The 24,034-nt window shown below is 34.2% G+C and overlaps 1 protein-coding gene across 20 annotated transcripts in view; it reads right to left on the bottom strand.

Moving 5' to 3' along the window:
- LOC113511282 (dystonin) overlaps positions 1 to 24,034 on the bottom strand; it is a 372,284-nt gene that overhangs the window by 50,230 nt on the left and 298,020 nt on the right. For 16 of the 20 annotated variants that reach the window (XM_052903181.1, XM_052903184.1, XM_052903175.1 and 13 more), the window contains 7 exons: positions 18,054 to 18,169; positions 6,421 to 17,971; positions 3,961 to 4,107; positions 2,950 to 3,054; positions 2,100 to 2,218; positions 1,229 to 1,427; positions 510 to 737 (listed from right to left, as the gene is read on the bottom strand). In XM_052903181.1, coding sequence (XP_052759141.1) covers positions 510 to 737; positions 1,229 to 1,427; positions 2,100 to 2,218; positions 2,950 to 3,054; positions 3,961 to 4,107; positions 6,421 to 17,971; positions 18,054 to 18,169 — 12,465 coding nt within the window. Of the gene's footprint in view, positions 1 to 509; positions 738 to 1,228; positions 1,428 to 2,099; positions 2,219 to 2,949; positions 3,055 to 3,960; positions 4,108 to 6,420; positions 17,972 to 18,053; positions 18,170 to 19,815; positions 20,018 to 24,034 lie in introns of all 20 variants that reach the window. The other 4 variants (XM_052903191.1, XM_052903189.1, XM_052903186.1 and 1 more) reach the window with 3 other exon arrangements.

The raw sequence follows: 24,034 nt of genomic DNA, 5'->3' as shown, positions 1-24,034 counted from the left end.
CAGGTCTAGGTATAGCAATGGGGATTAATCTCGCTATTACTAGCAATCCCTTCCACATCGCGGACGTAGTGTTGGTTTGTCGTAACGAGTGAGGGGGACTGGTTGAAGAGATGCGCTCAGGCATAAACTTGATCGTACGTGAATGGTGTGTGCGATGTGTCGGTGTGTCAGTGTGTGCGATGTATTGATGTGTGCGATGTATTGATGTGTGCGATGTGTTGGTGTGTGCGATGTGTTGGTGTGTGCGATGTGTTGGTGTGTGCTATGTGTTGGTGTGTGCGATGTGTTGGTGTGTGCGATGTGTTGGTGTGTGCTATGTGTTGGTGTGTGCGATGTGTTGGTGTGTGCGATGTGTTGGTGTGTGCGATGTGTTGATTAGTGCGGTGTGTTGGTGTGCGCAGTGTGTTGGTGTGCGCAGTGTGTTGGTGTGCGCAGTGTGTCGGTGTGCGCAGTGTGTCGGTGTGCGCAGTGTGTCGGTGTGCGGTGTATGCGGTGCGGTGGCGACTCACGTCTGCGAGCCAGCGGTGCGCGCGGTCGAGCGCGTCGCCGTAGTGTCGCGTGAGCAGCGCGGCGGCGCGCAGGCGGTCCTGCAGGCGCGAGGCGCGCGCCGCCAGCTCGGCGTGCCGCCGCCGCGCCAGCGCCGCCCCCTCGCGGACGGCGCTCTCACTCGCCGCGCCCACGTGCGACAGTCGCGACGGCAGCGACGTGCGGTACTCGTTCAGCAGCGACAGGAACTCCTATCAACACACGTGTAAACTCTCCTTTATAAGCTTTTATTATACATGCAATACTTATTACTTTGATCAACTTTCAAAATTCGTCTTAAAAAAAAAAAACAAACAAACTGAATCGATTCCAATTGATTTCGCTGAAATTTTGCATACACCTTTAGTTCTGATGACCATACCGTAGAAAATTTACTCCATATTGTAATATTTTCAAAATGGCCGTCGTTACAAAATGGCGGATGGTATATATTTTGTCAACTCTATTAATAGTAATAATACTGAATCGAAAAGCTCGTAAATTCTACTCTCTAAATTAGGAAATAAATAATAATTACAGCACCATAGGTATTACTGTGATATTCATATTCATGTGATACGATCGTCTATAGATATGAATAGTAATTCATATCTATAGACGATCGTTGACACTTTACATCAGATATGTCATCATCTTATTTGTTATTCTAAGATCCATACAAAAAATTAAAAGTAAAACTAACCTTGCTCTCGTCGACAAACTTCTGAGCGGACATGGTGATGAACCGGAGATCAGCCTGGTGGGCGATCACGTCGGACACGAAGTCTTTCACATCGTCACCCTGGTTAGGCAGCTTGTCCAGTTTAGATATGGCTGCCTCCTTCTCCTCCAGGATACGGTACGCCCCCTCCATCCACGTGTTGAAGGCAGTTAGTTCGTTGCTGGAAAAAGAATTGCTTGTTGAAGATAGACTTTATAAACGTGAAGGAGGAAGGTTGGAAAGGGGAGGGGAGGTATTTTTTTAAGAGATCAATATGTAATGGTTATACACTGGGTTGCCAGTATGATAAAAGGATGATGGGTGAAGATGAAGTCAGGTCAGATGGTTCAACGTGACCCATTTACCAGGAATTAATCGTTGATGTCCACTATATATACCTGTTATGTACACGTGACAAGATATATTGCTAGCAGGAGGGTCGTTCGACTGGATTATTAACAATCCGGGTTTGGGATATCAAATCAGATACATATATGTCTTGGATAGCAAACTCTCGTTGGTGATCGTCATTATTTCATTATAAATATATTTATAAGTTTGTCAAGGAATATTAACCTGGCATTTTAATGAAATCGCTTATATTTCTAAAAGATAGTTATTTTAGGTAAAATTTCTTTCCTGTCGTGACCAAGCCGTAGTGCAATCCACATCAAAACGTCGCCAAAAAAGAAGCAGGTATGTTAAAAAATTTTATCACGCAAAGACTCGATGGTATATTTAAATACGTTTCTAAAGGAATTGTCAAAATTAGTCAGTTAATTGCGTAATAATATCTAGAATTAAGAGAACGACCTTTTTCTTTAAGAGGTCTCTTAAAAAACGATATACTTACTTGAATTTGCCAAGTTCGTCTCTGGCGGCGGCCAAGCGCCTTAGCATCTTATCGCATTTCTCAGTGCACTTGTCGAAGCGTTGCTTCAACTGGCGCACACCGCGCTCCAGTGCTGCCACCTGTATTAAAAATACCATTATTATGTCACATTATAATAGAGCAGTTTATATTCGTATCAAAGGTTCATAATCAACTTTGTTATAGCCTTACTGTAGCCAGGATTTAATCACTCAAAAGCAGATATTCAGATAATATCGGTTTATAAATGATAGAGTCATGAGGTAACAAACAAACAAAAAAATACAATCGAATTGAGAATCTTCTCGTTTTTCGAAGTCTGTTGTATTGTACCAGAGGGAGACTTTGTACAAAAGTAGATTGCTTGGGTACCTCTATCCCATTCGTGTTTCAACCGTGAAACAGTTGTGTTTGCATGGCTGTGTTTCGGTTTGAAGGGTGGGATATTGCGTGAATTTACTGGGTACAGAGGAATAACACCTGAGTCCTCAGGAATGGCAACGCATGGGGGGGTATCATGGGCGAAACAGTATACTCTGTTATGTCCATGCTACTGCTCATGTTTATAGGCGACGGTTACCACTTTCCATCAGGTGGGCCGTCAGCTTGTTTGCCATTCTAAGTTGTATAAAAAAATGTAAAAATGAGTTTGTCTGTTATCTCAAGGTGTTTTAACGGCTCAACCAGTCATAATGATGATTTGTATACGCACATAGCTGGATCTATATTATTAGTATATTTAGGACGGAGTAATTCAAAATATTCCGGTCATGCAGACGACATCGCAGGATAAGACTAGTAAGTAATAAATATTGAAATATGAATCAGGTACCTCGTGCGGGGCGAGTACATCGCCTCCGGAGACCAACAGCTGCTTCGCCTGGTCAGCACACGCGGACACCTGACGCTGGTGACTCTCCAGATCATCCTTGATCAGCTGCAAGGAAAACACAAGTCTCGTAATTCCGGAGAGTACATTTAAATTGTTTAATTAATTCGATTAAAACAACCGGTAATTAATATATCCAGTTAACATAATCCTGATTAATATCATCACTATAAAAGTGTATTTGTTTTTTTTTTTTTTATATCACGAAGGTAGCAAACAAGCATAAAGCCTGTTTGATGGTAATCGATCATTGTAGCCTATGGACGCCTGTAACACTAGGGGTGTCCCATGTGCGTTGTCGATTCTAAAGAAATCTTAATACAACCTTTTTGAAGAACCCCATATTAAATATTTTTATTTTATTTAGCATTTATATTGAAACCTAAAGAAAATGCTTGTTATTTGTCTGTTTGAGGTTTAATAGCTCAAACAAATAATATTAAATGTTGGCACAAGTGTAGCGGGTATTTGTTGTGAAAGAGAAAATATTTATCTCTAAAAAGAGTATCTTTACACGATTGTGACTCATTTCTTGTAATCCTGCCAAAGAAACTAGTCATTGAGAGATAACTTTCTCTCATAAGCGTTCTAAAGTTAAATAAATAGTTATCGTAGAACGTGATCCGAGTGGTTTTGATTATTTAATATTTTAAGATTTTAATTTACAAAAAAACATAGACTTCAATGGTGACTAAATGAGTTATTTTGATTTTAAAGCTAAAAAACAGAACCGATTTTGACAAAATTTATATGGAACCAATCTGAAGATATATCCTTTCAAGTAAAATAATCCCAAATAAATGTTGAAATGAAATTATGAGGTAACAAATATAAAAATATACAACCTAATTGAGAAACTTGTCTTTTTTTCGAAAATTTTTGATAATATGAAATTACATGTTTAGACGTGTATAAATTGCTACATATAACAATAATTGAATCAGTTTTATTTACCTTGAGAATGTTAATTTGGTTGCGTAACTCGTCTAAGTCTTCCTTAACCGCTTCCTGATTGGCCAATCTCTCTTCAACCACGGCGATCCATTCCAGTAACTTAGAAAGCGTCTCATCGCAAAGCCTGTACTTCTCTTCAACTGCTTGCTAAATATTAAAAAAATATATTTAATGTATGGTTCACTAAAAAATTAAAATAAAATATTTACAAATCTCTTTCGAGCTTTGATAGTGCATTCATATCTATAACTACCGAGCATTTACAATGCGTCTATCTACATTTGTTTTTTTGTGCAAATTCGTCACTTGACAGAGGACGACTATATCTACGGACATAAACAGTAACAAGTAGTGCATTTCCACAGTGGTATTTTAAGATGCAATGTAGATATGTACAAATTTTCTAAATTAAAAAACATCACAGAAGTATGTACACACAATAATAACAAGAATATGAATAACTTAGATCATGCACAGAACTATATGTACTAAGTTATCCAATGAGAACCGTTCATTCAAGTAATCATGTATGACCATCGATTCATGACACGTTATCGTGATACAGTATTTAATAAAATGAATATGTATTGTAAAATACAATTGCTTATATTAAATCCTGGCACGATAAGAGAACATCATGAAATGACGCTTAATAACGTAATTACTAGAAGAAACGCAAGAATACCTGTAAAAGTAAAATGAACATATAAAAAAAAAAAATAGACTACGCAAACAATAAGCAGAGACAATCCTCAGACAAAGACATAGGCCAACAACGATAGACAGCCAATTTGTATCAGCATGAAGGTGACGAACACAACAAGTTCAAATGTTGCGTAGAGATAGAGACAGATACAGACAACTAAAATCATGCAGGAAGCGTGGCATGCAAGCAGTGAATGTTATAGATATCATAGACAACATAAAAATTTAAACTTTATTGCTTAACTTTTGAATAATTTTTAATATTGTCTATGATACTCCAAAAGTAACGAACTATAATTATCATGGTACCAACATCTTCAATTTCGTATTAATTAATAAATATTTGGATTAGAGTTATTTGTTAAAAAGTATATAAATGTTAAAAGAATACCTCCTTGGAAATCTGAAACTTTGAAATAACAATTTTCTTTGTACAGTAAATGAGGTAAAGTAAAGATAGTAGAATATTTCTTAAAGAATTTACACGTAAAAAAATATTTGTCGTATTGTATACATTTATTGTAATAATAAAATTTGGAGCTTTATTTCATAAGAAAATTACAAAAATTACAAAAAATAAAAACAAATAGTATAATTTATGTATTCTGGCATTAATAAAGTATTAAGTAAGTATTCATAATGAAACAAAGCCCCAAAGGAGACGAGTATTTAAAATAAGACGAAAATGAATCATAAATACTACCTTCCGTGTTTGTGTTTGAAGAAAATGTTTTACCATTCATGATATTGTGAATGTTTGCGTCGCGAGTGTCCGGCATATTAACCAACATCACAATAGCATAGCGCAGTCATGCATTCATGTGAGCACTGCTCCAAGGAATGAGTATATCATAAATCGGGGACTATTTGGAAACAAAATTAAGGGAGCTCACTTTAAATTGAAGACCAGCTGTCATAATTCGCTGGTCTTTGATTATGAAAGCGAATAATAAAGCCAGAGACCAAGGATCGAACGAGTCGATCACGTTATTGACCTCTCAAAAAAATCTTAGCACAAAGTGAAATGGGATGTTAGGTTTTTGACGAGACGGTGATGGTTCTTTTTATCGTCGTTAATATGATCCCTCACAGGCAAGCATTCACGATTTAGCTCAAAAGGGTTCTTTAGCATCGCAGGCAACGGCTGGAAATAAAAAACAACATACATCGAGCCTTAATACAATGTGGGTGTAAGCACGTTTCCAATTGGTAGTTTTCCCTGAACATATTTTTTTAATAAAGGAAAACTGGCAATTGTATAGCGCTATAACCTAAACTTAAGCATCTAGACACAATACATGAGGCAAGTTCAACCTTATAAATATTGGCTACATTATTTATAGTATATATCAAAAGCGTAATGCCTTTTACCTAAATTAAGTGTACAAACTAAGATTAAAATTGAAAATCAAAATACGTCGTGAAGTAAGTGCTTTAACTACCTTTACTAAGAACAAAAAAAAATCTAAACTGAAGGATGTCTTAAGTTCTAGGTAACATGGACCAAATTTTAATGTTAAGATGGAATTCAAAACGTGTATGCCACCGTTGCAAACTGTGACTTCATTAGAAAAATTACAAATAACCCAATCGTCGACACTGTAGGTCTTGTGGGTGTCGTGCATGCCAATGTTTTAAGCCAAACGCTTTAGATAAGATAGATCACCATCTAAGAATGGAAATAGAAAGATGAATAAAGCAACACCTTTGCTTGATAGAAGCACAACATATGTAATAATTTATTATGACACTTACCCTCGTTTCTGCTGGCAGCAAATATCCCTTTTTAAGAGCTTTAACTAAGTCTAGACTTATTTCTTTAGTTGGATTTATAACCAGTCTGCCTTCCACAGGATCAACGAGTTTTTGTTCGATAGCTTGAACCAATGGCCATATTTTTCCTGTCTCTGGTTCTTTGACGACTGTACTAGATGGGTCAACAATGCCTTGTTGGATAGCTTCGCCTAAATTTAATCTTTTTCTATCCATCACACTTGTTGTAATAAATGGATCGTTTAGTGCTCCGGTTGTTGGATTGTAAATACCAAAGTTTAATGTTTCTATTAAACTGAAACTTTTCTTCGGAGTCATTAACAATCCAGATTCTATTGATGCTGATAAGGTATTAAGTTTGGAGGTCTCTGTGTCTAAGATGTTGCCTTTTTCTGCATCCATTAGACCTTTGCGGAATGCTTCGGGGAGTTTCACTAACCTCTTCTTGAGATTATCTTTAATGAGCGCTGTGTCAGAATCTATATATCCTAAAATAGCTGCATCTTTAATGGTTAACATTTCTCTGGAATGTGGATCAGTAAATCGAGCGATATTAACATTTAATTGACCGTTTTCAATTGCTTGCTCAAACGATAGAGGTTCTCTCACGTATACAATCAAACCATTTTCAAAGACAAAGCAAAGCGTACGTGACCTGTTTTGAGTATCGAATGAACCTTTTGCGTTTTTATCTATAATACCTTCACTAATACCTAATCTTAATGGAATGTACTTATTTTTATGAGGATCTTTTATTACAGCCGTATCGGGATCAATAAATTCGTATCTTATGGCTTCCTCTAACGTGAATTCCCTGAGGATCGGTTCCTTTGACGTAGTAGAATCATGTACGTAACGTTTAGTTACAGTTTGAGAAGTAATGGGTTGAACGACAGTTACTAGAAGGCCTTTATCAAAGGCTATGTCCAAGCTATAAGTTTTCTTTGCTTTTGTATCTAAAACTCTACCTTTACTGACATCAACATCACCTTGTTGAATAGCAATTGGTAGTGGTTTAAATTTGTTGGTGAAATTGTCTTTAACAACTGTTAATTCAGGGTTTAACAAATTAATTTCTATTGCTTTATTAATATCAATAAATTCATTAGTGGTGGGATCAACAATTTTGCCATTATCGGGTCTAAAGAGGCCATTTCTTACGATTTCTTCAAGACTTAAATTTTTCTTTGTAGTTACTACTAAACCTCGATATTTAGCGTCTAATAAATTGATTTGGTTTCCGTTCGGTAATATGTATACACTATTGACTTCGTCTACAATACCATTTTGTATAGCTTCATTTAGTTTTATATACTTACTCGTGGGAATATGTTTTACTAGTGAAGTTTCGGGATTAATAAGTTCTTCCACAATAGCGGATTTTAATGATATCTTTTTTTCTGTCACTGGATGAACAAATACAAATTCAGTTATATCATACATATTCATTGCTAATGTTTCATAGAGAGTAAATCCTGCGCTTTCGATGTCTACTACAAGGCCTAAACTCATAGCTTCCGATAACGGTATTTTAACATCGGAGCCTGGTTCATGGAATTTTCCACTTCGTCTATCTACGATTTCGCTACGACAACACTCCGCCAAGGTAAGAGGCTTTTCCGACTTTTTATCAAAATAGCAAAGATATTTGGGACTAATAATAGATCGCCTAATAGCTTCATGAAGTGTAATTTTACGATTAGTAGTTGGATCTATAATTTTGCCAGTACTATCATCATATAAACCTTGATGTAAAGCTCTTTGTAGGCTAATAGATGCTTTACTATCAACAAGTAACCCAATTTCAAAAGCTTTGCGAAGGCTAATTTCTTCGTTTTCGTTATTTATGTTCCTGATTTTACCTGTTTTATCGTCAATAACACCAGTTTTAATTGATTCAGATAGACTAAGTTTATCCCATTTACCTAATCTGTTATCTTGAATGTGCACTGACTGAGGATCAATTAAATTCAGTTTAATAGCTTCTGTTAATGTGTATTTTTTGCCACTTTGAGGATCCAAAAAGAGTCCACTGATTTCATTGTAAACGCCCTTTTCCAGAGCTTCAATAAGCGATAGAGGCTTTCGGACTTCAACTAATAATCCCCTTTCGAAGGCTTCTCTAAAATCAACCTTTTCATCTCCTAATATCACTGTACCTGTTCTACCATCGATAATACCTTTATCGACTGCAAATTCAAATGGAATAACTTTCCCTGCTACATGTACTAAAGTAGATTGTGGATCTATCATACGCTTTTTAATAGCTCTATCTGTAGGAATTTTTTCTTTGCTTTGCGGATGTGAAAATTTACCAGTTTTTGGATCATAAAAACCTTTGAAAATTGCTTCCGGTAAGCTAAGTTTACGTTTAGCAGGAACTATCAACCCACGATCTGAGGCATCTGTGAGAGAGATTTTATCACCCTGTATAGGATCGCAGACTTTACCTTCTTTTGAATCTATAATACCTACATTTATTGCATCGGTTAAAGAAATAATTTCCCCTGTTATAGAATTTCTAACGGTCAAGGCTTCAGGGTTAATATTACCAATTTTTATAGCATCCTCTAAAGTCATCGTTACGTTATTAATTGTTAGAAGACCTGTTTCGGGATCATAAAAACCTTGAACCAAACCTTCTTGTAAAGTCCATGGTTTCTTGTCACTTAAAAGGTAACCTTTCTCACTGGCGTCTTTAAGGTTAAAAATAGGGGAAGTTAGTATGCCCTGTTGTAAATCTATTAAGCCTGTTTTGACCGCTTGGTCAAATGGAATGACGGCCTCAGATTTATCATCTTTTACTTTAACATCAGAAGGATTGACAAGTTTATCGTCAATAGCTTCATTTAAAGTAATTAATTTTCCTGTTTTTGGATTCAAAATTCTACATGTATCTGGCGAATAATAACCTAACTCAATGATATCAAATAAAGAAAATGTGACTGCTTTTGTTGCCACTAAACCCTTCTTTAACGCATCGTCTAATGGAATGTTTTTACCAGTCTTTTTGTCTATAATTTTACCCGTTTTAGAATTGACTAAATTCGTGTCGAGAGCTTCCGAAAGGGGGACAAATTTTTCTAATGCTGTATCTTTGATTTCAGAAATTGTAGGATGTACAATGTTTCGATGTACTGCGTCCTCAATATTAACAAGTTGCTGTGTTAATTTGTCTTTAATTTTACCTTCTTTAGGGTCATACATGTTATTAACAATGACAGCTTCTATAGAAATTGGTCTCTGAATAATAGTTACTATGCCTGTTTTTACAGCCGTTGATATTTCAATTGTTTCTCTTGTTTCTATTATAGTTATTACACCTTCATGAATTTCTACTATACCTCTTTCTACAGCATCTAACAATGATATACTTTCAGTAGTACGTGGTATATTAATAAGTAAAGATTCAGGATCTACAAGGCCCTTTTCGATTGCTACTGCAATTGGTACCAATTCGCCGGTGTTAACGTCTGTAATTTCACCAGTTTTGGGATTATATAGTCCTTGCTCTAAAGCAGTTTCTATAGAGATTTGTTCAGTAATAGTCATGTCTTCAGGTTTTTCTACTATCCAACCTAACTGCAGACATTTTAAGAACGGTATGCGTTGACCAGTTTTGGGATTAACCATGTGACCAGAACTTTTATCAATAATAGGCTTTGCAATTGCTTCATTGAATGTAATATAATTATCGGATTTAGAACCTAGATCTTTTACTAAAATGTTTTCAGGGTCAAAGATCTGTAAACTATACACAAGTTCTTCAAAAGATATTTTTATACCTGTTTCAGGATTTAAGAATATTTGTTTTTCAATATCGTAGATACCCATTTCAGATAGTTCTTCTGGAGTTAATTTTTTAGAGATTGCTACACTGTATTTTGGTTTTGATTCTTTTATAAGGACATAATTCTTGGATAAAATATCAATTGGAGTATATTTACTTATCTGATTTTGATCTAAAGAATCCTGAACAGTTAATGGAGATTCAATACCATTTACGGCAATTCTACATACTTTAGGTTCTATTTTTCCTTGTGTGATAGCTTCTATTAATGGGACGTTTTCGTAAAGTGGTTTTATGGATTCCAATTTCTCTTTAGTGACATTTTGTTCTGTAATTTCTTCGATAACACGTAATGGTTGTTTTTCGGCATCTATAAGTAAAGCCGATGCATTTTTTACGTTTGTTTCTGATATTGGGTGTTTGGTTGGGTATAAATCTAAGAGTTTATCTTCAGTAGTAATAGAACTACTCACAGTAGGTAAGGGTTTATGTTCAGTAGTTCCTTTTGTATGTATTTCTTGGCTTGGTTCGAATGTAGTAATAACGTGATGTTTTAATATGTCTTCTTTTGATTCTTTTATTGAGCTGTTATCAGCAATATCACCTGGAAATTCAATTGGAGTTTGCTTCTTGACAATTTCTTCATACTTTTTATACGTACTGGAATCGATCATACCAAGTTCTTTTGCCTTCTCCAGTGGCACTTTTTCACCGGTTTTTGGATCAACAACTACTGCGCTCTTTACAACTTCGATCACTTTAGTCGCTGCTAAAATTGGTGCACCCACAATAGCAACAAGTCCAATCTTAGCTGCGTCAGCAAAGCTTATTTTATTGCCAGATTTATCTTTTACGTCTCCAGTATTTTTATCAACTATACCTTTATTTATTGCTTCCTTAAAAGTTAGTTCTCTACCACTATTTGGATCCAAAATTTTCACCTTCTCAGATGGAACAATACCTTTGTCGACTGCCTCTAATACATTATCAGAAATGCCTGAGGTTGAAGAAATAATAACTGACGTATTAGGATCGTAAATTACTCCAGGCACCACTTCAAGAGGTTTCATTGATTCAATATTTTCCTTCTTTTTATCAACAATTTCTTTATCCTTTTCGATAACGGAGGTCATAAATTCTTTAGATGATAAATTTTCAGGTCCTGCGTCTTTTTTTATTAGTAGTTTGTCATTTTTATCCAGTATAGTTTTGTCTACCTTATCTAGAGTGTCAATTTGACTTTTATTTACATCCTGTGTCTCACTCACTTCAGAAACAATACGATATGAAGTCGATTCGTTTTGAGTAATTTCAACTGTAGTTATTTGAGAAGCTTTTGTAGCAATTACTGTACTAGAATGTTGAGTAATATATTCAGTTGGTTCTGTTGTTGTCATAACAGTTTTTACAACTGTTGTAATTTCATCACCTTCTGGAGTTGTTTGACGATATTCTTCAACAATGGGTTTACTTGCAACAATTTCTTTGGTATCACTAATTTGCCCTGGTTCCTTAAAGGTAAATTGCTGTTGATCTTTACACGAAGTGACCGTTTGTGGAACATTTTCATTTAAGTTTAGTTTATCTAATGTTTTATTGTTACTCTCATTATTAGATTTTAGTTCTACAGGTTTTTCAGTTTCTTTTGTATCGGTGTCAAATTTCTCACTTACAGCGGGTATTTTAGATACTTTTTCAGGTATTTTTTCAATATTTTTAATTGGCGCTACATTACTATCCATATCATATTGACAAACTTTCACCTTTTCAATTATTACACTATCCGACTGCTCCGTTTTAGACTCAACAGTTTTAACAACAGATATTACATCATCATCAGTTGTTTTTTGATGTAATACATCGGCAGTAGTGGACCCAGCAAATAGGTTTTGTTTGAATTCACTTACTGAACTTTGATCATCTTTAAATAACTCCTGTGAATTTTTAAGATCCTCAGATTCCTTTTTCGTTACAACAGTCTTCGTAATTGTCATAATTTCATCAGTCTCTGGAGTTATTTGTAATTCTTCAGCAATTAAACTGCTCTTTATACCATATTCGCTCTCAGAAGTACCTGCTTTAGAAACTACTGTTTTAACTACAGTAATAATTTCTTCACCTTCTGGGGTAATTTCTCGATACTCTTGCACTGATTCAACTGGATTTTTGCTTGCTATTTCATCAGTCCGTTTCTTTAACCCAAGTTCTTCTCTTTCGCTATGTTCCTTTTCTTTTAGACGAACATCAATATAGGCCGCTTGACTTTTTGTTGGCAATTTATCCTTCAATTCTTCTACTACATTTTTTTCTGCAGGCGCAAAGGTCGTTTCTTGAGAAGGTTGAATTGTTTTTGTAACAGTTTCTAGTTTTAAAATATCCCTATCTGAAGATTTAAATGATTTTTTTTCTGGGACATGACTAATTGCATCTATTTCAATAGTATTTTGCTCTTTAGGCTTTAATATTTTACTGGTTATTGTCTTTGCTCCTTGTACTACTGCCATACCCGCTAGAACAGGTGCAGCTACTACTGCTATTAAACCCATTTTAGCAGCATTTTTAATATCAACTGATTTGCCCGTTTTAGGTTCTTTAACTTGTCCAGTTTTTTTATCAATTAAACCTATATTTAAACTTTCTTGTAAAGTTAAAGGTTTGCCACTTTCAACATCATATATGACAGATTCAGGGTCAATTATATTTCTCTTTAGAGCTTCTTCGAAGGTTAACACTTTATTTGGTGACTTTGGATCTCTGAACTTTTGAGATTTTTCATCAAATAGGAGCTCAAATGCTTCATTTAAACTAAGCATTTCCATTTCTTTCTTGGACGGAGTTGTTTTTGATGATTCTGTCGGTGTTACTTCTGTTTTCAATACTCCACTGGTAACAGCTTCTGAAATAGTTAAAATTTCACCAGTATTTGGATGAGTGAAAGTTCCTTGTTCAATATTAATATATCCAAGATTTATAGCATCTTCAAAACTGATATTTGTATCACTAGTAATAAACTGTTCTTTACTTGTCTGCTCATCCCTAACGATGCCTTCTTGACGAGCTCGAGCCATAGAAATAATCTCTCCAGTTTTTGTATTTTTAACCTCATTTGCATTAACAAGCACATAATCTGCCAAAAGTTCAATCATCTTTGTTGTAATAGTATGTTGAGATGTAAATGTTTCAGTGATTGTAGTTACAACACCACTGGCTTGCATTTCCTCAGTATTGGGTTTAACGGCTAATAGCCCTTGTTCCAATGCTTTATTTAGTGGTAAAACATCTTTAGTTTTTGGATCAGTGTAAGTACCATCATGTAAATTAATAACGCCTTTATGTAATGCCTCTTCTAAAGTAATTGTTTCTGCTGATTGTGGGAAAGGAATTGCCATAATCAGATCTCTTTCTATTGCATTCCCTATAGGTATTATTTTTCCTGTTAGTGGATGTGTAACGTCCCCTGTAGAAGGATTAATTAAATGTTTTTGAATCGCCACAGATAATGTCATCGCTGCAGGAGGTATATTTTCAACAATTGTTACATTGTCCGACTCTGGGAAAAGCTGCAAGTTTACCGCAGATATGAAATTCAAACCACCTTCACTAGTTTTTATTATGTTTTTGTCATCATCAATTATATGTTTCTCTACTGCTTCAGCAATTGTTATATTTTTGTTAGGCGTTATTGTAATCATGGTCATGGGATCAACTATATCACAAATTATTGCTTCTCTTAGAGTTAAATGGCTGCCAGTTTCAGGGTGGATTATTTTTCCAGTAGCAGGGTCCAATAAACCTTGTTCCAAAACTTCAGGTATTGAAAGACTTTTGGCCAGAGGTATTAATACTTCATCTTGCCCTTCGCCATCTAAAATACCTCTTTGAAGAGCTTCATTTATAGTAATTGTATCTCCATGTATAGGATCGATAATTTTACCGTTACTGTGGTCAATAAAACCTTTTTCAATCGCCTTGTCCAAAGTTAGTGAAGATCCATTATTATCTTTAAAAGTTTTTACGGATTCTAAAATCTTTGCAGTTTCTTTGTTCATTAAACCTTTCTCTACAGCTTCTAAAGGTGTTATTACTCGTTTTCTTAGTTTCTGTAAAACAACAGGTTTTGATTCTAGAACTTGAGTATCAATAACCTGTGATCTAGCAATGTTCACATCATATTTTGGTTTTTTAGCCTTGTTAGATTTTGTGACTTGAATTATATCGGATGTAGGTTTCAATTTTGCAGAAGAAACATTGGTAACTATTGTATTATCAGTCGAAAGACTGTTTTGTATAGCTTCCACAGTGATAAAACCTTCTGAGACAGCAGCCCCAACAGATAAAGGCTTTGTGACTTGAGAAAAGGTTGTTGTTACAGATGCAGGTGCCTTTTTGTCTACATCATATTTTTCAAACACTAAAGTATTTGGTGACTGATCTTTAATAGATTTATATTTATTATATGTAATAGTGTCAATTATTTCTTTACTATAAGCTTCCTCAACAGAAATTTTTTCACCAGTATTAGGATCTGTGATCATTATCGTTGTAGTTTCAGTTGGAATGCTTCGAATATCACCAATCGGGGATCGTTCTTTAATTGTCGATAAATATTGATTGTATGTATCTGCGTCTATTATACCTCTCTCATATGCTGTCTCTAAAGGTAATTTCTCACCTGTCTGTGGGTCTTCGAATACTATGACAGTTTCTGTCAAGAATTTGTTTGCACCTTCTGGGGTTTTTTCTCTGATGGATTCCTCATATTTCTTATATGTAGTAGAATCAACTAGACCTCTCTCGTATGCTACTTCCATTGGAAGTTTTTCTCCAGTCTTAGGATCTACTATCATTGTATTCATTACAATTTGAATAACCTTTGATGCAGCAACTAGAGGAGCTCCGACTACGGTTACAAATCCCATTTGCGCAGCATTTGTAAGACCTATTCTTTTACCCGATTTGTCTTTGTAGTCTCCTGTTTTTTCATCCAATATTCCTTTATCATAAGCCAGTTTAAGAGAGATTTCCTTTCCAGTTTGTGGCTCTATAACTTTAACAATATCAGATGGAATCGTACCACGTTCAACTGCATCCAATATATTTTCAGATACTCCAGAAGTAGTCGATATAACAAGAGCAGAAGCAGGATCAAAAATTATTCCTGGAACGACTTGAACTGGCTCTAAAACAGACTGCTCTTCAACGATTTTTTGAGAAGGAATATCATGCAGTTCCGATATCTCCATTTTATCAGGCATACCGGCAACTGAAGTAATAGTTATAACTTTTTGCGAAGATTTGACAATAGAAATTTGTTTAAAAATAATAATTTTTCGGTCTATTGCATCTTTTACTGAAATTTTTTCATTTGGAAATTGATAATGACCTGTATTGCTTATCAATTTTAACTGTAAAGCTTTATTTAATGGCATTTCCTTTTTAGTTTTAGGATCAATGAATTTAGCAGAGTCAGGATTTATAATATTTAGATTCAATGCTTCATCGAGATCTAAAACTCTGTCAGTGCCAGGTATAGTTAATACACCACTGACAGGATCGAAGAGGTTTTGTTGAATAGCTTCTTTTAAGGTCCAGCCACCACGAGGAAGTTCGATCGTATTCCTTTTTATAGTCATGGATGTGAACGATGGTTCTGTCGCAATAGATTTTGAAGTAATAGTTTTTATTTCTTTTATCAAACCTTCACGAGGATGTGTAGTTTCATAGGTGACATAATCAGGACTTTTAACCGTCTCTGGTCTGCTGTCTTGTTCAACTTTGCTTTCTGGGCTTGGGGGTACGTCTTTAATAAAGGATTTTTTTGTAATTTTAAGTTCAACAACCTGACCTGGCACCAAGTCCTTTTTAGTGACTTGGTCAGATATATGAACTACACGAGGTTCGTTTTGTTCAACGCCTAAAAGACCCTCGTCCAATGCTTGTTGTATTGGAACCACAGTCCCAGTAGTAGGATCTGTAAACGTTTGAGTTTTCTCATCTATAAGCCCGAGTTTTACGGCTTCCGCGAAAGTAATAATAGTTTCAGATCTTTGACTGGAGTTTGTGTTTGTTACTGTTACGTAACGTTTTACAGTTTTTGTAACAGTTTGAAGTGTAAGAGTAATATTAAGGAGCGAGTTTAATAAAGCAGCACCTTCAGGTGTAATCATATTAATTTCTACCGCTTTATTAAATGGAATAGGTTTTTTAGTAGTTGCATCAAGTAAATATCCTGATTTTGGATCAAGAATATTTTTGAAAACTGCATCTAATACACTAAGCTCTTTACCATTTTCGTAAATTCCGATCTTCCTATTGAACATTTCTAAAACTTCAGGACGAACAATTGATACTTTAGTACAATCTTCCAAATAAACAAAGTCACCACTTTCAGCTTTAAGAAAAGCTTCTCCATTGGAATATTTAAGATTACCTTTACTATGAGCTACATTGAAAGAAACAAATTCCCCTGTTTTAGGATCCCTAAAACCATCTATATCAAATATGGATCTTTGTGACACAGATGTTATAAGACCACGATCAACTGCTTCAGGAATAGTACAAACTTCTCCTGTCAGATTATCGCGGAATTTGTTATCATGCAGTATAATTTTTGAAGCCAGAGCTTCCGATAAAGTTAGTAGTTGACCAGTTGTTGTATTAGTTATACATTTTATGTTGTCGCTATCGAGTACACCTACGGAAATTGATTCTAAAATATTTAATGGAACCCTGTTAGCAGGTGACAGAATTTTACCGTCGTTTGTCATTAGGTTGTTATCACACACGTCTTTTAGTGTCATGGGTTTGCAAATATATTTTTTGTTTGCAGCGTCTTTGAAAGTTAGTTTTTCTTTAGTAACGTTATGTATATATTTAGAATGTTTTGTATTGATAACATTTTTGTCGATCGCTTCAGCAAGCGTTATTTTAGTATCATTTTTAGGATCAACTATTTCTCTTACGTTTGAATTTATTAATTCGTTTTTGATAGCAACGTCTATTTGAAATCTATCACCTGAATTTCTGTCCAAAATCCAGCCATTATTGTCTACTAAATCTTGACTGATAGCATCGGATAAAGACAAAGCGCTCGATTTAATTTTAATAATCTCATTGTAAATAAGGTATCCTTTTTGATAAGCTTCGGATATTGTTATATAATTTCCGTTAGGTAGCCTATAAAGACCTCTTTGTAGATCTACTTGTCCGCAATCGAGGGCGTCTGAGATACTCATTCCTTGGTTGGTGGGCGCTTGGCCTTCTACAGTTACCTTGATTCTCTTCTCTGCTGGATCAGTTAAACCTTGTTCAGCATCGTACAGCTCTTGTTGAATCGCTTCCAGTAATGTAACTTCGTTACCGTCTTCTGTCATACCGCATGGCCCTGTTAATCTGGCAGCTAGTTTCGGGTCAATGAGACCTTCTTTTGCTGCTTGTTCTATGGTCATTGTTTGTCTTGTATCAGGTGAAGATAATAGTTTCCCTGTTCTTACGTCAAGTATTCTCATGCTAATTGCTTGACCAACTGTCAGGATTTCTCTCGTAACAGGATGTATAATTCCCCTAGATTCAATAATGTTAGGACCTTCATACATTTTATGAACTCGCTTGAGATTCCTAAGATCAGGTCTGTCGTCATCATTAATAATTGTCTTTGTAGTATATTTAGGCGAATTTAATTTGCCATTGGCCATCGATTTAACAGGTGTATCTAGCTCTGTCGTGTGCGATGTCCTGACGTATCTGTTGTAGTTTGGAAAAAGAATGTATGTTACACATATGATATCAACACTCATTTGCATTTCTAAGAGCTTTATGTACTTACTTTTCCGAGGTGTACTGCGTACTGTACGTGTGTTCAGTGGTTGTTGCCAGATCCTGCATATTAAACTCCTGGCGGAAAGAGCGTGCCGACCGCGGGGCCATGGCCTCCACGAGACGCTGAGGATAAAGAAATGAATTTGTGTTAAATAAAAGTTAATACAAAAATTTATTTACTTACTACTTATTACAATTGCAACTACCATAGATAAAACTATAAAGATATTTTTGTGAATTATTGTTTTATAATATTTGTGATTATACTAAATTATACTTCTGCATAACATGACGATATGAATTGTTACTTAAAGTAACTGATTGTATTATATTACAAATAATGTAACACGTAGACCAGTAGGAAAAACTTTAGAATATTTTAAACTTTAACTTGATCAATATTTTCTGGAATATGCTGTTTATTGTCTGTGGGAATATAAATCCAAACTGAAAATGAATAGATGAAAATGAAATATACACTATTATTTTCGTATTTGTAAAAGGATTATTAAAGATTATTTATATATTTTATAATCTATTGCACCAGTTATAATGATAATAAATATAGTAAATTATTAACGCGATACGAATGGCGATTTATTGCAAAGCAATCACTTCCAAATAACTTTTTGGGTAGAGGTAAAACTATTTTTGAGTGCAAAGTTAAACTTACAATCACTAGAACCATCCAGTGCTGGTAGCCCGCAATTATTGCGGTAAATCAACGCAGTTGGTTTCTGGTAAAAACTGTCAGGATGCCGACGGCCGAACATAATTACATCCTCGTGTAATTAACATTCGTAAAAACGAAGTGATTGCGCGCTAGTAGAATGTTAAGTGGCGCCCTCTTATGTAATAAATTATGAACTTCAAGAAATTAAGGTTAACGTACACAATTGTATTCCGTAATCGTATACATATTTTGTACTATAATTATTATATCACGAGATAACAAAATTAGGAATATTAATGAAACTATATTCAGAAGAATTCCAAATAATAAAGCGAAGTATGAATTTATGTAAAATTCTGTGCTTATGTTATGTGTAAGTAACGTAAAAATTTAAAAAAATATGACATAGATTTTATACATAACGTAGTTTATAAGTACATTGTTCAGTTAGTGTCGGATTTATTTCTATCCATGAAAATATTATGTATTTTTTAGAATCGATTTTTTTTATCAATTTAATATAATAAAGTTTATTTACCAGAGGAAGACTTTGTACAAAAGTCGTCACAAAAGTGGGTCGTCAGCATGTATGCCATTCTAAGTTGTATAAAAAAACACCTTAGTACTCAGGAATGGCAACTATGAGGGGTATCATGGGCGACACAGTATACTTTTTTATGTCCATGGTACTGTTCATATCTATAAGCGACGGTTACCACTTGCCATCAGGTGGACCGTTAATTTGTTTGCCATTCGAAATTGCATAAAAAAGTTCAGGTTATAAAGATTGTATGTTTTAAGTGCCTTAAAGACCTAGATGACACAGTATTTATTTAAAATTCGAACTCCTATTATTTGAAACATTTCGTTACGGTACGACGAACATAATGCAATACTGCTAGTAAAATAAGACGTAATATGAGGGACAAAATATGTCACAGAATATGTACCTATCAATAATCATCATCTTCTTGCCTTTATCCCAATGCTTTTTGGGATCGACATAATAGGATTTTATTCATATTACACAAGGATAACATATTAGTAATATGATTTATTTCAGGTACTTAACAACAGTATGAAATAATATACGAACCCGACACTCATACGCGAAGTCATACTCGTACTCTTCCATTTTAACACAAAAGTTTACAACACAACACTAAAAAAAAGGTTCATTTATTTAGTTTGTATAACACTGACATTGTTTTAGTCACAATTGCACGCACACATCACATTATATAAAAAGTACCATTTTGAAATACTACTTCAATAACATTCATAATAAAACTAAGTACCTAATGTAATAGACAACATAAATAAAACAGTTATAAATAATTTAAATAAAGAACACACAGCTGACCGCTAGCAGTACTGGCTGAAAACTGAATGAAAGCCAAGAAAACCGTAAATCGAAAAAAAATACAGCCGGCTTCTAATTTTAAATTATTTCATAATGGATTTCGACGCGTCTAGAACACGTGTGTAATTGTAGTGCTAATTACTTCAGTTATTTAACTGGGTTCGAGTTAGTGAACAGCTGTTCAGAGGTAGGCATTTGAGGTTATGAAAAGTGACTGGCCGATTCGATACTACGGAGGAAATTTTAAGGGCGATGCGCGCGCAGCCACCCGCCCTCCAGTGCGGCGTTGTAACCATGATGACACTTTGGCACGCTTCTAAAAAGTTATTCCTTACAGTAACGTATTTTCTAATCTTAATTATCTCACTACTTGGACATAAGATTAAAACATCTTTCATTTCTCAGATTAAAAGATACAAACTAATAAGCTTATTCAATATTTTTATAGTAGATTCTTCAGCTTTCATTACTTGTAGAAACTCGCATTTTTTTAATTTCATCATCGTCATTATTTCAGCCATTATCTGTCCACTGCTGAACACAAGCTTTCTCCATAAACTGCCATAAAAAACGGTCCTGAGTCACCTGTACTCTACTCTACTTACAGAAGAGTCCACTGACTCCCTATAATGCATTTCATGTCGTCTCTCCATCTAATATTTTTAGTTTATTCGTATTATATTCAGGTAAGTCATAAAGTGTGCAACTCGTCTGTTTATTTAGCACAGTTAATTACAAGTAAACTTGGAAAGCGAGATATTCTCATTTTGAGTACATATAAATTTTACGAGTCAATCGTTTAGAAGTTTATTAGCTAACGGTTTATAACTTCAGTCAATCATTTTAATATCGCGTAGTATAATTTATGGATTACCTATTATAATTTCACATACAATAGTTATTAATTAATGTAGTGATACGCAAGCAAGTTGGTTGAACACTGATTCATTAATTGAAAGAGAAAAGAGAACTAATGACATGATTGTTACCGGCCAGTACTTACAAATTTATTAGTGGCCAGTACGTGAACATAATGTACTACAATTAAGTAACTATATTTAATTTTATGACTACTTATATACATTTTAATTATGAAATACATACATACATACAAGGAAAATTATAACACATACTAAGTAGTAATGGAGCTTTATTGTTAGCAATATACCCTGTCAGGTCGACCTCTTCCCCTTGGAAACCATCGTGTTTAATTCCAAGTGAATTCATCACGATGGGCTAACTGACCTGTCATTTCATCCTAACCTATCATTCTTCACTGGTACCCTGTCAGCATATACTGTTAGCGCAGGCAGGGTTACCATTCCATTATCATGTATTTAAAAAAAAACATTATACTGCATACTTTGCTATAAGTTTTCTACAATTTAAACGTGGTTTGCAGTATATATCCACTAATAAAAAACATACCACGATAATCTAGACAGATAAATAATGACTGAAATATAATATAAGGAAATCATATCTATTTTGAAAACAAGACTATAATGATTTTACGACGATGCTTATCTTGGATTAGGGAAGTTATTTTAGTAGAAAAGCAAAACAATAGCGATAACTAGAAAGCTGTTTCGTTAACATCCATCTTACTAATGATTATCTATTCTGGGAACGAGAGGACAAAGCAGAATTCATATATCTATTAGTTTTTGTATATATTACTTGTAGTTTCCGGTCAGTTGGTAGTAGTTAAATATTATAATTTTCGACGTATGGTCCCGGCATAGAATGGGCCTTACCCCTTACCGTAAAAGGCATCTAAGGAAACCTAATGGTCGAGGAAGGGGCTGTAGCGTCCTTTTCAGCTTAACTGCGGTTGCCAACCCGCCTGCCAAGCATTGCAACTATTGGCAAAATTTCTCAATAGAGGGAGGTTTATGTTCAGCAGTGGACAGGTAATGGTTGAAATGATGATGATTTGAGGCTACATACAATTTACTTGGATATCTTGTACATTGAGGGAACAATAATTTATTTATTTATTTAGTAAATATATCTCGACTCCGTCCGAGATATATTTACTGATCCCGGTATAAAGAGTAGCCTATATCCTTCCTCATCCCATATAGTTTGTGTACACCAAATTTCATAGTGATTTAGTAAAGCCGTTGAGGCGTTATAAAGCAGCAAACAAACTCACTTTCACATAACATTAGTAAAGATATAGAATATAGAATAGTCCTAAATTATAGGCATCTAACTATAATTATGTTACGTTTAACCCGATAATGTGATTGTTCCATGAAAAATATTACTATGTCCAATTAGATAAAATTAAACAAAATTAGATAGTAAAACAAGGGAAAAAATATAAACATATGAATAATAATATAAAGGCAAAAGAGACGCGAAATCATAATGATAAATTCGAATAAAACCCAAAATTACTTCTTGCGTTACACCATGCTACAATTTATTAATAAATACATTTAGGAATAGAAAATAAATAAATAATTTTTAATAACCCGTCTAGAGTAAGTTAAAGAACTTACTACACCTATTATGAACGTAATTTTTTTCTCGAGTTTATTTAATGATATGTTTGACAGGTCATAAAGTATCAAACTATGTCAAATGTATCAAATAAATCAACAAATTGAGCTCTAGTACATTGAAATATGAAAAGTAATTTGTAAATATTGACGTCGACTGTTATGAAGCTCCATTAGCGTAGCCACGCTAGCTACAAATATTACATCAGACCTAAATTATTTTCAGTTCATTCATTCTAGTATTGTTTTTACGTAATAAAACTTGAAACATCTATAGTATTTTTGTCAAAAAGGCAGATTTTTATTTAAGTATCAATTCATATTTTATACTAGTATGGTGGTAAATAAGCATACGATACGGCTGATAGTAAACGGTTACCATAGTCTATAGAGTATAAACACTATTAACAGCAGAGGTATCACATGAACGATTCCGACCCTTGAGAAACCATATTAGATTCGTTTGAAGGACTCCATGCACTATCTCTAGGGAAAACCTCGAATTATCTTAATAAACTATATAAAAAAGAAATAGATACGTCGAATACGCTTCTAATCTAGTATTAAAATAAATGAGAAAGCATCGTACATATAAAATACAATCTTTTACAGGATGTATATTAATTAACAACTCGTATGCATAACATTTTATTTAATGTAGTCCAATTGGGTATTTAAGAGAAGAATGAATGTAACGAATGAAAACTCTTTATTGTTCCCTTCAAATAATGATACAGATTATAAATATTTACAATGTGTAGACAAAAAAATAATTAATTCTTATGTCATAAATTTCTTCTGTTAATTATTATTGGTAATTTTAATGAGTTTTATTTATTTGCATTAAGTGAGCATTCATTTAACTATTTTAGTACATGTCTTTAACGTCAAAAACAAATGAAAATTTATTTTTTTATTTTGGACCAAATAAACGAGTAAAAAATAAATTGATCATACGATGCATCATAGACGTTTAATCTTTAAAAAATAATATTATTCGATACTCCTTTAGTAGGTCGACGACCTACTTTATATATTTATAACCGAATAGTAGCGCAAATATATATAGCATATTCGCGCTACTACTTTGATTGGTTTTTGAATTATATACATATATATGTATATAGCTGTTATAGACATATAATAAAACGAACCGGTGAGATTCATAATATTTAGAAGTGAATTTTATATTAAAACATTAAATATATTTGACACAACATTAAAGTATCTATCTTTAAACCGGTTCTTGGAAGGCAAACCCGATTTGGAAAAAAACAAATTTAAAACTGCGTAGGCTTTAAATTATCTATCTCGCAGAAATGTTCTTTGTAAAACCTTGAATACTAAATATAAATTCTGTGCAGGCAATAAAAATTTGGTGCAATTACGTTCAACTTAGATTTTACGGTGGCTAAACAGTAATTACTTGTGTCATTGACCTT

This window comes from Galleria mellonella, unplaced genomic scaffold (genome assembly GCF_026898425.1).
Source record: "Galleria mellonella isolate WM207_F2 unplaced genomic scaffold, CSIRO_AGI_GalMel_v1 utg133, whole genome shotgun sequence".
Lineage (NCBI taxonomy): Eukaryota > Metazoa > Arthropoda > Insecta > Lepidoptera > Pyralidae > Galleria > Galleria mellonella.
This window is presented reverse-complemented; position numbering and strand designations above follow the sequence as displayed.